The following is a 15222-nucleotide window of genomic DNA, read 5'->3' on the forward strand; positions in this document are numbered from 1 at the left end:
CATTTTATTTTAGGTATGTGGAAAAACCCTGCCATGTGGTAATCATATATGTGAGCAAGTTTGCCATGTTGGTGCTTGTGGAGAATGTCCTCGATCTGGGAAAAGGTTCTGTCCATGTCAGAAGTCAAGTAAGACTTTTTTTTAAACCTTTAATGCAATATGATTATTTCTCCTGTTCACTTAGAGTACGTTCCTAAATTAGATTTCTGTGGGAGTTCATAATGTAATTTCAGTAAAAATACCAATTTGATAGTAGATTTTTTTTTTTTTTTTTACATTTGCTGAAAGGGGACAATATAGTTTAGTGGGTTAAGAACTCAGACTTTGGAATTAGGCATATCGTGGTTCAGATTCCACCTTCATGAACTATAGTTTTCTCAAGTAAAATGCAGTAATAATATTTTCTTTATAAGATAAAGAGAATGAAATGAGTGAGAATTAAACGATAAAATGCGCATAAAGTATTTGGTGTAGTGCCTGGCAATAAAGGAAATCTCATAATCATAGACTGTTGTCATTATTGTATTGTGTTTTAGGTTATGGGTGAATTTAATTTGGCTGCTTTGAAATAAGGCACAGAACGTTGCAGTTTGAGTGTACTTCTTTAACTCTGCACCAATACCAGCACACATATTTATAAGATTATTGCCAACACTTGTCTTAGTATGTGTATGTTAAAGGTCATTTTCATAATGTTCTCAAGTCTACATCTTTTTTTTTTCTAATCCTGTGAGGTTGTTAAGAGCAAATTTTCTTTTTATAATTCTATTTATTGTAGAAGTCTTCATAGAGGTTTATATGGTCTTACTCTTTTATTTAGGTAAGTATTTCTGAAGTAGTTAGCTCATAAACATGTGTCTTGAGGATGGTAACTTGTTATGTGTCAAATTCTTTTTAAAAAACAAACTTTTTTATTAGTGATTATTTTCATTAAATTTAGCTCTTTCCAATAACTATGTAGATGCATAAATTCATAGTCTGAAAGGGCTGTCATTCTTTAGGGAGCCAAAAGAACATGGCATGTTGTTAGTGCTTTATAATAATGTATCTTATTAACTTTGACTTTTTGTCTGCTTTTAGAGTTTTCTTTGCCGTGTACAGAAGATGTACCAACTTGTGGAGATAGCTGTGACAAAGTACTTGAATGTGGAATCCATAGATGTTCACAGCGTTGTCACCGAGGTCCTTGTGAAACATGCAGACAAGTTAGTCATCTCCTATAATAATTAATTTTAAAAAACCACCTGTCATAGTATGTCAAATGGGATTATGCTATAATTGTTTTCCATTACTTTCTTTTTTGTTTTTGTTTTTTAGAAGATTTTATTTATTTATTTGACAGAGAGAGAGAGAGAGACCGTGAGAGAGAACACAAACAGGAGGAGTGAGAGGGAGAAGCAGGCTTCCCGCTGAGCAGGGAGCCTGATGTGGGGCTCGATCCCAGGACCCTGGGATCATGACCTGAGCCGAAGTCAGATGCTTAACGACTGAGCCAGCCAGGCGCCCGTTTTCCATTACTTTCATAAACATCTATGTGATGATCTGTATGAGCTTAGTGACCTAATGTTTATGGTAGAGAAGCAGGAGAGTATGCCAACAGTCAAATCTAAAAATTACCCTTTGTTTGATTTTGCTTTGTAAAAGTTTAAACATTGTCATTTTTATAATCTAGCATGGGGTTGTTTGTTTTCAGAAGATATTCAAAGCAATGATAAGTCGGCCTAGTGATGATGGAAAGAAATAAATGCCTGGAAGTGAGATGTTAAATAACGTTATATATGTCATTTTGGTTTGGACCATACTACTAAATAATCCAATTCTTTTGTTTTACTGAAACAAGATGGGCAGATGGTATGGTGTAACTAGATGTTATTTTAATGTGTGCAGTTGTTTTACTATTGAATATCCAATTTTTACTAAATTTAATAGTGGGAGTTCTATGAAGTCTTTGTTGGAACAAAGTAAGATACAAACAAATGTCTTAGGAAATTCAGCTTTATTTTTGGTAAAGTCCTTTATATGAAAGACTTTTAAAACTTTTCCTTCTTCATTCTTTACTAATTAATAGAGATTGCAATGTGGGGAGAAAATGTCAACAAAAGTTAGTTTTAATAACATTCATTCGATTCTTCCAGGAAGTGGAAAAGCATTGTCGCTGTGGAAAGCATACAAAACGAATGCCATGTCATAAACCTTATCTATGTGAGACTAAGTGTGTTAAGATGCGGGACTGTCAGAAGCATCAGTGTAGGAGAAAGGTATGTGTAGTAAGCCTGGGAAACGGATTTAAAAATTGTCTTGAATTTGTACTTTTTGAGCCTGTGATAAGTGCCATCATGGTTTATTCTTCAGATGTTAAAGCATGTTCTTTGCTTTCCATATGAAATACTAATAAATATTCTAGATTAATCTTAATTGTTTATATTAGTGGGAAATCTTACCAAGGTTTTTAAATGACAGGGTCTCTTTTTGGTCCTGGGCATAAACCTTTTAACTTGGTTCTTGGGCTGTTTCTGTTCCCTGGATTTTAAAACATCATAGTAGTGTTAGAGCGATAGTTCATTTGGTGGTAGAGGCTTAACTTCTAGTGTTCAAATCGTATTTATAGACACTTGGTTCCATTTAAGATGCACTGGAGTATTTTATTGAGTCTGTAGATTTGTAGTTTTTTTGAGTTCCATTTATCATTATGAATTATTCCTCTATTTCTGGTAAGGTTTCCTTGTTCTTAAATCTATTGAAATATAGTGATGCTGTTCTGTTTAATGTTAATACAGATATCTTTTTCTATTCTTTTACTTTCAACTTATTTTATATTTAAAGTAGATTTCTTATAGACCACATTTAGATATTTTATAATATCTTCCACTTTAAATGTTGACAATCTTTGTCATTTAATTTGGGCGTAGATCACTTACATTTAATGTGATCTTTAATATGGTAGGATTTAAATCTGTCATTTTGCTATTTATTTTCTATTTGCCCATCTGTTGTTTGTTCCTTTTCCCTCTTTTGTGTTTTCTATTTGATCAAGTATTGTTTTTCAATGATTCATTTTAACTCCTTTATTGGATTCTCACACATTTTATATCCATGTATTTTATAAACCCCAAATACATTGTTTTTACTTTTGCTTTAAATAGACAGATATCTTTTAAAGAGTTTGAAAAAAATAAGAAAAGTAGTCTTATATATTTATCATCAAATTCACTATTTTTGGTGCTTTTCATCCCTTTACATAGATTTGGGTTTCTATTTTCATTTTCTTTTTGTTGGAAGGACTTCTTTTAATATTTTTTATAATGCTGTTCATGACGTCTTTTACCTTTAATGACTTCAGCCATTGTGAAAAATATTTCTACAGTAGAATTCTAGTTTGACAACATTCCCCCCATACTTTAAAGATGTTGCTCCATTATCCCTTAGCTTGCATTTTTTTTCCAAAAAAGTGTATGCTGTGATTGTTATCTTTGTTCCTCTGTACTGTATGTAATGTCTCTTTTCTCTTTGGCTATTTTTAGAGATTTTTCCCTATACTGTTGGTTTTCAGCAGTTTATTTGTGGTGTTCTTGTGTATAGCTTTCTTCTTGTTTCTTTAGCCTAGTTTTTGTTGAGTTTCTCTGATCTGTTTATAGTTTTCATCAAATTTGTGAAATTTTCATTCTTTGTTGCTTCAGATATTTTTCCCCCATGCATCACCTTCTGAGACTCCAATGATGTGTATGTTATGTTGCTTGAAGTCCCACAGCTCACTGATGCTCCATTTATTATTTAGTCCTTTTAATTTCTGTGTTTTATTTTAGCCTGTGTAGCTTTGTCTTCAGTTCACTAATTTTCTTCTGCATTGTCTAATTTGATGTTTATCCCTTCCTATGTTTTTTTATCTCAGACATAGTACTTTTTTATCTCTGGGAATTGGAGTTGAGTCTTTTTTATGTCTCCCGTGTCTGTCCTTAGCAGGCTCATGCTTTTTTCTATCTTCTTGAATATGTGGGTGGGCTATACTTTTATAATGCCCATTTTAATGTTTTTGCCTACTGATTCTGTCCTCTATCATTTTTGGGTCTATTGCTATTGATTGATTTTTCTTCTTTTGGATGATATTTTCCTGATTGGTAATTTTTTACTGGTTTCCAGACATTGTGAACTTTACATTTTTGGATGCTGGAGATTTGTTTTGTTTTGTTTTGTATTTCTTCCTTTTTTTTTTTTAAAGATTTTATTCCTTTATTTGATAGAGACACAGCGAGAGAGGGAACACAAGCAGGGGGAGTGGGAGAGGGAGAAGCAGGCTTCCCGCGGAGCAGGGAGCCCGATATGGGGCTCGATCCCAGGACCCTGGGATCATGACCCAAGCCAAAGGCAGACGCTTAACGACTGAGCCACCCAGGCGCCCCTTGTTTTGTATTTCTTTAAATATTTTTAAGCTTCATTCTGGGTTGAAGTCAAGTTATTTAGAGATCATTTGGTTCTTTTGAGGCTTAATTTTGTTAGGTGGGATGAGGCCACCCTTTTATCTAGGGCTAATTTGGTGTCATTACTGAGGTAATAATTCTTCTAAGTACTCTACTTAATGCCTGTATATTAGGAGGTTCTTCCAGTCTGTCCATAGGGAACACAAACTATTCCTAGCCTTGAATAATTTCTGGAAATGGTTGTACCTTCTCTTTCCAGTGGTTCTTTCTCAGATTTGGGTAGTTTCCTGTGTAAAGACCAGTACTCAGCCGAAGACTCAAGGGGTCCTTTCTTGAGTTCTCCAGAACTTTGTCTGTACTGCTACCGCTTCTCCACAAATTCTAGCCACACTGACCTCTCTGAACTATGAATTTTGTCTGCTCAACTTGGTGAGACCACCAGACTCTGCTTGTGGTCTTCTTTCCTGGGAACCGCCAGGTCTAAGCAAGTACTATCATAGAACTCACCTTGTTTATTTCTCTTAGAGATTCTTGTCCTGTGCTGCCTGATCGTCTAATGTCTAAAAACTGTTGCTTCATATATTTTGCCTGATATTCTGGTTGTTTAAAAGCGAAGAGTAAATCTGATCATTATTACTCCATCATGGTCAAAACCAGAAATATGTCGAAAGGCATGGACCACATAACTTTCTTTTTTTCTTTTCTCCCATTGTTACTGGCAGAGTGATAGGCACATAGTACTACTTGGTAAATATTTGCTTAATTGAATGAACTATTTTGACTTTTAGTTGCTTTTCAATAGTGTGTATTCTGTTTTGAGCCATTTTTATACACTGAAACTTGTTCTTAAGCTGGTTACAACTCTAAGTTTCTTTAAGACAATTGTAGTCTGTGTTTTTTCCCCAAAGTTTGGATGTATGAGAGGTCAAGGAAGGAGTTAGGATGGCAAGATGGGCTTTAAGCAGTTGCTGTGTGTTCATGAATGAAATTGGGGGAGGTCTGCACAAATGGATTGGAAGGCAGGGAGGTGAGAAAATAAAGTTAGAAGCAATTAGTCTTTCTCTGTTTCTCTCTTTTAGTTAGTCTTTGATGCCAGGGTTTGAAAATTACTGCCAAACTAATCTATACATTGAACCATACATTGATTTATTTTCATTAAATAATTTAAAAGATAGACTTAATTGTTTGCCTGAATTGACTGTGAGATTTGACCAAATCCATTCCTTTCGTTAATATTGGCCATCTCTGCATAGATAAGTAGGGATGAAATTATCTAATGGGACTGTTTTAAGTTACAGAATAATTAAAGGGCAAGGAAATTTAGCTTGATTTCATTAAATTAGGTCATGGTCTCTTTAAATTTATAAGTTCTTAATACAGTCTGTCTATTTAGAATAATATTGATCCTCTTGAGTACTTTTATTCTTATGGTGAAAAGAAGTATCTTTTGCTTTTCATGAGTTCTGAGAATAACTAGTAATGACATTCATATTATGTGTGGTTTTCAAATGACCTGTTCTTTATATATTGCTTTCCCTTCAGTGTTGCCCTGGAAACTGTCCACCTTGTGATCAAAACTGTGGACGGACTTTAGGATGTAGAAACCATAAATGTCCATCTGTCTGCCACAGAGGTAAAATTTAACAATAGCTGTAATTTAATGTTTCTATTGATACCGTGCTTTATAGTTGATAAAGAAAGTTTTACATTCATTATCTTACTCTTAACAACCTTGAGAAGGTAGGGCAGTCACCAGTCTCCCCATTTTATGGACAAAGAGATTGAACTGAAGATACTTCAGTGACTTACTCTGAGAAATACCTAGTAAAGCAGGATAGCTAAGATTTGAACCAGGCCTTCTGAATATAAAAGTTTTGTTCTGTCTATAACACCATGTTGTTTCCTTACTTCTTCCTAACCTTCTCACATAGTTTTTATATTAATTAATATGTTCTTAGGTTTTTCAGTGTTATTTTGAATTTTAGACATTTATATGGAATCAAGTCTAGTAAGGGATTGGATGTATCCTAAGCCAGTGGTTCTCAGCCTTTTTGGTTTCAGGATCCTCTTACATTCTTTTTGTAACCAATGACCTTTTGGTAATGTTGGTTTTATCTATTGGTATTTATTGTATTTGAAGTTAAAATAAAATGTAATAATGTTTATGATTTTATTTAAAAAAAGCAATAATAAACCCATTACATCTTAATATAGTAACATTTTTTGTGACTAAAATTACACTATTTTCTGAATAAGTGTAGTGAGAAGAATGATATTGTTTTACATTTCTGCAAATGTCTTTAATGTCTCCTTATTGGAGAATAGGCAAAATTCACATGTGTGCTTCTGCATGCAATTTGTTATTATACCACTTGACCCATGGCATCTGGAAAACTACGCTATGCATGTGAGACCTTTAGACCTCCTGAAAGGGTGTCAGGGTTGCTGAAGTTATTAGACACTGAAAACTGAGTTCACGGGGCATGTGGGTGGCTCAGTTGGTTGTGTCTGCCTTCAGCTGAGGTCATGATCATGGTCCTGGGCTGGAGCCTCCTGCATCCTCAGCTCCCTGCGCAGCAGGGAGACTGCTTCTCCCTCTACCCTAGTCCTGCCCTGCTCGTGCTCACTGTCTCTCTTTAAAAAAGAAAACTGAGTTAACTTTACCTGTTTGGAGTTGGTTGATATGAAAAGGAATACTGATTTTATAGGGCAGTAGAAAGGGTATGGACTTTAGGATTGAAGTCTGGACTCTGCAGCTTGGTTAGTGGCATTATGACCTGGGACAAACTATACTGTTTTTATTATCTTCCTTTGGGATTAGGTGGATGCTAGATACCTCCCTTAATCTCTAAATCCTCTCAAAAGTTCAAGAAGTATATTGTGCTACTGTTGTTTTGTACAGTAAGGAAACAGGCAAAGAGACTTTTGGCTGAAGGTCATAGAACTAGTTGCAGGGTCAGATGTGAACTCACACCTTAATGATCTTTCCATCCTATCTCATTGCCTCCCTGTTAGGAGAAGTGGCAGATTGAATTAACCCCATAGACTTTTTCCTGTGAGTGTTCTCTGATTTGTTGGTGTCTTTAAATTATGAAAGAATTTTATTTTTTTAAGGTCATATTATATCATCGATTCATTAGATTTTATTAGACTCTAAATTTAGTCATTAATTCAATTAAAAAAGTATTTTTGTGTGTCTACTAAGTACCAGGCACTGGGGATATGTAATTGAACAGTACTGACAAAGTCCCTGCTCTTATGGAACTTATTTTTTTACTACCCCAGTTAGAATATAAGTAAGTAATCAAATTAATATGGAATATTAAGTAGTGACAATTATAGAAAGAAACTCTAGTGTGATCAGGAGAGGACTCTAGAAAGATGACATTTGAGAGGAATCCCGAAAGAAGTAAGGGATTACAAGCCATGTGAAAGAGGGTGTGGGATAGTGTTTTGGGCAAGAAAGCAGTAATTGCAAAGGCCTTGAGACAGGAGCATTTGAAAGAATTCACAGAGAGGACTGAAGTAAGTGTCCCCCTTGAGAGGGGACAGATGATGGGAGATGAGGTCAAAGAGATGGTGGGATAAAGGATTGCTGGAGAAAGAATACGTGTAGGATCTTGTTGACTGTTGTTAAAACACTGGCCTTTACTTTCATTAGAAAACCTAACTAGTTGTATTGCCATTAAAGAAATTGGATCCAATAGTTTAGAATTCTCTCACCAAGGAAACACCAGGCCTAGCTGATTTTTACACATGATTTTTAACATTTAAGATGTGTGTGTGTGTGTGTGTGTGTGTGTGTGTATGTATGTAGGTTCAGTCTCCCCATAAACTATTTGAGAGTATATGTAAAAAAGGAACATGTCCCAACTCATTATATCATCTGACAAGGAAAGTAAGAAAATTATAGGCCAATCTAACTCAAAACATATTTGTAAAATATTAAAGGTACTGCTACTCAAATCCAGCTACCCAGTATGATAGTTTTAGCTATCTAAAACCTTAATCTTTCTTAATCAAGTTGGGTTTATTCCAATAATGTAGGATTGGTTTAACTTTAGTAAATCTAATGATGTGATTCACTGCATTAATAGTCTAAGGGAAAAGTGAAACTGTTTTAGTAAATGTCTAAAAACAGTTGATGAAATTCAACATTCATATTTGATGTAAACTTAATTAGAAATTGAAGGGCGCGTCGTTAACCTGATAACAGAGTACCTGCAGAAAGGGTAGAGCAAGCATCGTACTCAGTGGAGGAGTGTCAAAAGACATCTCACGCTTGTGTTGTTCTGAAGCAAGTCCCACAAATCCTTCAGTGTTCATTTCTAAAAGGTGGATTCTTAACCTAAAAATAGTTAAAACATTTCTTAATATCAGCAAATATCTGCTGTTCAAATTATCTTGTGTCATAAATATCTTCATTTTTTAATTTAGTTTGTATGACTCAAAAACCTGGTAAGACTGACATATTGCAATTGGTTGATGTCTCTAAAGTCTGTGAATCTCTACTTTCCCTCCTCTGTCTCCTTTTCTTTTTCCTTGTCTCTTATTTGAGAAACGAGGTTGCTTTATTTAGTCACAGAGTCTGCATTTTACAGATTGCTCTCTGTGGTATCATTTGACATTTTCTCCTGTATTTCCTATAAATTATTAGTGGGATGTAGAGGTTTGATCAGATCCAGGTTCAGTTTTTTTTTTTTTTTTTTTTGGCAGAGCGTTTATTTTTTTAAAAAAGAAGCTTACTAGCCCCTAACAATTTACCTTAATGGAAAGTATGTGGAAGATGTGTTGTGCAGCTTTCACCATTTGTTTGATCCACATAAGATACATAGAACCATTATTTCATACCGTTTTCCATCATTCGAGACACCATGATCAAGGTTATACTGTAACTCACAGGAAAAGGATGCACACTGCGTGTTCTCACTGTGAATATGAAAGTTTGACTTACAGTTCTTTAAGTTCAGGGTCCTCTGTTTCTATGGTTCTGGAATTACTGGATGAGTACCCATTTTGGCTGTTGACCCACTGGTCACTGGAGTTGTACTCTGTATGCTGCTTTTTCATTTTAAAACTATCATTGAAGCTACTTTATCTGTCATGTTGTACAGGAATCTGTAACAAATTCTGTTAATCAGTAGGAAGACTTCAAAGAAATTATCCCTTATTTTTCTCAAGATTTAATTTTCAAAAAAGGAAAAGTGATGCTGTAGTTTAGAGTGGCAGAAAGGTGTTATGTTTGGTAAGTTCCTGTTTGAATTGCTGAAGGTGAATGAAAATTATTAAGTGGAAAATGATATGCTGAATGAGAACAGACTTAAAGGTCATTATTAACTTTTAGAAAATATGACACCTGGTCATTCTTTTGGAAAGATAAAATAAAAATTTGATCATGTGGTTAACTTGGCTTGCATTACCATCAAGAAAAGACTTCACTGGATTATACTTATCAAAACACTGAAGTAAAAATTTGGTAACTTGTACAGTAGTACAGTACGTATCTATTTTTTTCCCTTTGTTGTTTTTTACTCTCATTTCCTTATTCTGTGTTCATTATTTGAATCAGAATCCTTCTGTTCCTTTTAGGAACTATTATAAGAGGCTTTAACTAGGGTACTTTTCATCATTAGTCTGTTTCTTGTCAGGTTAACTGCTCTTCAGTATTTTGCTTGGTCCTGACACATAGGCAGCAGTCTTTTACGATCCTCACTCCTTAGTTGAAGACTTTTATTCCCTTCTTGCTATTTCATTTCTAGTGGGGAACCTTACTTAGTGGGAACACTAGAGTGGGAAGAAAACCCTGAAGATGATGTCAGAGCCTTGGGGAGAATTTTATAGCCAGTTTAAAAAAGTTTCTTTCATTTTGTTTTTGTGTATTCCTACCAGCCTGTAACAAAAGTAGGTAAAAAACTGAAACCCAAATAACTTTTCTTTTTGAAATGTTTAGAGCAGAAATACTTGGGAATTATAACCTAAAATGAGCGTTTAGAATTAGTCCTTCACAAAGCATGAGTAATAGTAAATTGACTGTGCTTGTTAATAACCTGATGAGAGAAATTACTCTTATTGGGGAATTTATCTAAAAATAATGTACTTGAATAGAAGTATGTATGAATGTATGGTGATTAACATAACAATAAAAAATTAAAAAAATTAGTATGTATGAAAATAAGCCAAAAGTTTATTGATAACATTAGATTTTCCAAGAGATAAATCTATTCTGCTTGTGTAGTGATGACTGAGTAATGTGTTAAATGTTATTTAGACTAGAATTTTAGCAAATTTTAAAGAAAATTCTAAAACTTTTTAATTGAATTACCAGTGTGGATATAGAAAAGTATACAGATAACTAGTGTATAGCTTGATGAAGTTTTACAAACTGAACATAACCAGGTAACCAAAACTCTGATGATTAAACGGAACATTACCAGTATTTCCAAAACCCTCCTTGTATCCTTTATAACCATCATCCTGCTTTCAAACAGTATAGATTAGTTTTTCCTATTTGTTACATGTAAACGGACTCATATACTACATACTCTTTGTGTTTGGCTTCCTTTGTTCGGTGTTGTGTGTGTGAGGTTCATTCACATAGCTTCTTTATTCTCATTGTAGAGTATCCAATTGTGTGAATACCAAATTCATTGATCCTGTTGTTGATTGTCATTTGAATAGTTAAGGACATTTCTTTTTAAGTTTCAGACCTTTTTTTCAGGCAGTTGTTATCCCTGCCCAGAAACTGTAGACGTGAAGTGCAATTGTGGTAATACAAAGGTGACGGTGCCCTGTGGCCGGGAACGTACCACAAGACCACCCAAGTGCAAAGAGCAATGTAGGTTAGTATGAGGTTCTGCACAGACTTACACCTGGTGTCTTAGCAAATTTAAATTCATATTGATTTTTAAATATTGTTAGTATTTTAAATTTTGCATTAATATTCTAAAATACTAACATTCACAGTATTCTTGTTCTGTATGGAATCAGAAGATACTTAAATAGATAATTGCACTTTAGATATAATTGTTCATTAATCAAAAGTAATTTAAAAAATTGTATTTTATGATTTAGTCGACCACCAACTTGCCATCATACAAGTCAAGAAAAACATCGCTGTCACTTTGGCTCTTGTCCTCCATGTCATCAACCTTGCCAAAAAGTTTTGGAGAAATGTGGTCACTTGTGTCCTGCTCCATGTCATGATCAAGCATTAATAAAGCAAATTGGCAGGGTAAGGGAATATATTATTAAGAGGTAGTGCATTTCTGTGGGTCATATTTTCTTAATTTTACTTAGTCCTTCAACAAGCAATGATTAAGTACCTGCTGGGTGTTAAGCACTGTGATAGGAGCTGGGGTACAAGGTAAATATGACTTGATCTTTTGTCCTAAGAAGCTCATGGCATAGAAAAGGCGAGAAACCAGTAAATGGATATTTGCTAAGAACGTGTGATAATCATGTTATCATCCTGATACACATGAGTTCGGCAGTCTTCCTTCATATATTGTGGTTCAGGGTTACAGATATCTTCTGGTTTCCTCAAAGATTCATTCACTTAGTGAATATTTATTGAGTCCTTACTGTGTGTTAAGCAGTCTCCTACCTGCTAGGGAGACAACAGTGAACAAATAATGGAGATTACATTCTAGTGGTGGAAGTTGGATTTTATAGTGCTGTTTCTCATTCCCCTTTTGGCTAATAAGAAGTAAAGGAAACTACTTTGTCTTTGTTCTGCCATTTAAAAACTGGAATCTGCCTTCATTTGTAGCATCAGATGTGTGTGGAGGGGAACATCTGATAGAGTACAGATGGAATAAAATATTTCAGTAAGCACAATTTGTTGGTTACTTGAAAAAATTTCAGCCTGCTTGAATAGAGGATATGTGGGACTATTTTCTTAGATTCTTATATTGGCCATATGATTTAATTCCTCTGCCTTTAAATTGTTACGTATTTTACTTGTAGCACCAGCCTACAGGCCCTTGGGAACAGCCTTTGGAGCCAGAATTTATTCAGACTGCATTACCGTGTCCTCCATGTCAAGTTCCTATTCCTATGTAAGTATTTTAGTATTTTAACTTAAAAAATAAATTTTTTTTTACATAGTTCTAAGTTTTATCTTAAATTACCTTCTCCCCTTTTTCTGTGTTCAGTTCATCATTTTTTTCAGGCCTAGTCCATAAACAAATCTCTCTGTCTTCAGCCTCATTCTTTTCTAAGTACATTTTACATACTGCTTGAAAACCTCTAGATATCTTTTTTTGAGTCTTTTCCCCAGCTGGAGTTTAATGTCCTTCTGAATTTCCATAGCAACTCACACTTAGAATAATTCATCCAAGAGATCATCATCTGTTGTTAGTTTTCCTGATACCCATGCTAGTCTGTGAGCTCCTTGAGGACAGAGGAGAGCCAGGTTGTAGGTAAGGCAAACTTGAAGGAAACATTGAAAATCAAAGAAAGTAGTGTTCTGGAATGTAGTGTTCCCAGGAAATGACCTGGACTGGGTTGTAAGGAGTCAAACCCTAGGGTAATATGAATCATGGAGTGGTTCATACTTTTGAGTAGAGGTTATAGAATACAGGAGTAAAAGAAGCACAGAATTCTGGGAACTAACGTAAAATTAGAAAACAGGTTGTTTTCTACCATTAAGGTTCCAAACTGAATATTGGTATGTCTTAGGTATCTTTTTAAAGAGACAGTTCTTATTTCCTTTTAAAAGCTCTCCCATTATGTCCTTCCACATCTTTCCTCTGAGTTTAAGTAGAATGTATATTTTTATATATTGGTTGTGCAGTCAGGTTGGGAGGCAAAGTGTTATTGGGAGCTGTATCTACAAACATAGTGATTTTAGTCTAGATTAGTGGGGGGCGGAACTCATAGTCACTTAAATTGTTTGTGTAAGTGTAGTCAATTGTCTTTGAATTCCCTAGTCTGTCTTACAGGAGGATTATTTAACAGATATGCCTATCTTATTTCATTCAATTAATTTCCTCAAAATCTTAGGTTGGATTAAATATTTTATGACAGTAGAAAAACTGCCTGGAATTACTAAGTCATGTTTATTAGAAGTTTAAAGAATTAATTTTAAAAGTCTTTCCTTTGCACTTGACTGGAATGTGCTGCTGAAAGGTTTTTTTGGGAGTATATATATGTATCAAGACATTGTGTTTTAGAGTAAGGACTCTTGAGTCCAGTGTTGTGCTTCCTGATAACTACCATGAATAAGTCATATATCCTCTCTGTTTGTAAAATAAGGATATTCAAGATATTTACAAAGATGTCAGTGGGGAAGAGAAAATTTTTGGAGGGAGGTTTTTATCATCAAAAAATATTTGTTGTGTCTAGTAAACAATTTTTTTCTTAGTCTATTTTTTCTGATGTTAGTATAGCCACATTTACCCTCTTTTGGTTACAATTTACATGAAGGAATGGACAGATTCTTAGAAACACAAAAACTTCTGAAACTGACTCAAAGAGAAGTAGAAAATCTAAATAAACTTATACCTAATAAAGATATTAAACTAGTAACCAAAACCTACCACAAAGAAAAGCTGAGGATGAGTGACTTTACTGGTGAATTCTACCAAACATTTAAGAAATTAACACCAGTGTTTCACCATGGGGAGACACTTCCTGACTTACTCAATGAAGCTTGTATTTACCTGATACTAAGAGCAGAAAAAGACATCACAAGAAAAGACAACTATAGATCAATATCCCTTTTATATATAGATACAGAAATTCTCAACCAAATACTAACAAACTGAATCTAGCAACATGTAAAAAGAATTGTACATCATGACCAAAAGGGATATATCCCAGAAATATGAGGTTGATTCAACGTATGAAAACCAAAATATTAAAGTACTATTTTATCATAAGAATAAAGGACAATCAGTAGATGCAGAAAAACATTTGACAAAATCCTACATACTTTCTAGATAAAAACACTCAACAAACTTAGGTAAACAAACTCCCTCAACCTGATAAAGGGCGTCAGTGAAAAACCCTTAATCGTACTTAATGGTGAAAGACCAAAAGCTTTCCTGTTAAGAACAGGAAAAAGAGTAGGATGTCTGCCCTTGCCCCTTCTATTTAGATTTACATTGTATTAGAGGTGGCTAGCCAGAGCAATTAGACTAGAAAAAGAAAGAATGTATTCACACTGGGAATAAAGAAGTAAAACTTTTGTATTTTTAAATGATATGATCTTTTATATGAAAAATCCTTACACAGACTGTTAGAGATGATAGGATTTTTCATATACAAGATCATGTAGTATACAGAAGTCGGTGGCTTTGGTAAGGCTATAAGAAACATTAGTATACAAAAGTCAGTTCTATACCCTAGCAATGAACCATCTGAAAATGAAATTAAGAAAACAGTTCTACTTCCAGTAGCATTAAAAAAGCAACTTGTTTATTCAACAAATTTAATTAAAAAATCTAAGATTTTATACACTGAAAACTATAAAACATTTTTGAAAGAAATTAAAGAAGACCAAAGGCTGTGGTACTGGCATACAGATAGACATATGGATCAAGGGAATAGAATTGAGAGTCTGGCCATAAATGTAGGAATTTATTTCTAATTAGTTTTTGATAACAGTTATTTAAAAAATGGACAGACATCCCATGTTTGTGGATGGGAAGACTTAATATTGTTAAGGGCACTACTACCCAAAATGATATACAAATTTAACATACGCTCTGTCAAAATCACAGCAGGCTTTTATGCAGAAATTGTCCCCAAAATTCATATGGAAATATGAAGGAACCACAATAGCCAAAATCTTCTTAAAAGTGAA

At 34.3% G+C, this 15222-nt stretch overlaps 1 protein-coding gene across 2 annotated transcripts in view; it reads left to right on the plus strand.

The window, feature by feature from the left end:
• NFXL1 (nuclear transcription factor, X-box binding like 1) overlaps positions 1–15222 on the plus strand; it is a 72272-nt gene that overhangs the window by 20355 nt on the left and 36695 nt on the right. For both annotated transcript variants that reach the window (XM_028100735.2, XM_028100737.2), the window contains exons 9-15: positions 14–128; positions 1081–1205; positions 2136–2258; positions 5958–6048; positions 11134–11254; positions 11487–11646; positions 12381–12472. In XM_028100735.2, coding sequence (XP_027956536.2) covers positions 14–128; positions 1081–1205; positions 2136–2258; positions 5958–6048; positions 11134–11254; positions 11487–11646; positions 12381–12472 — 827 coding nt within the window. The remainder of the gene's footprint in view (positions 1–13; positions 129–1080; positions 1206–2135; positions 2259–5957; positions 6049–11133; positions 11255–11486; positions 11647–12380; positions 12473–15222) is intronic.

This window comes from Eumetopias jubatus, unplaced genomic scaffold, assembly GCF_037043125.1.
Source record: "Eumetopias jubatus isolate StellerSeaLion01/CBP00866 unplaced genomic scaffold, mEumJub1_p1.0 scaffold_2, whole genome shotgun sequence".
NCBI lineage: Eukaryota > Metazoa > Chordata > Mammalia > Carnivora > Otariidae > Eumetopias > Eumetopias jubatus.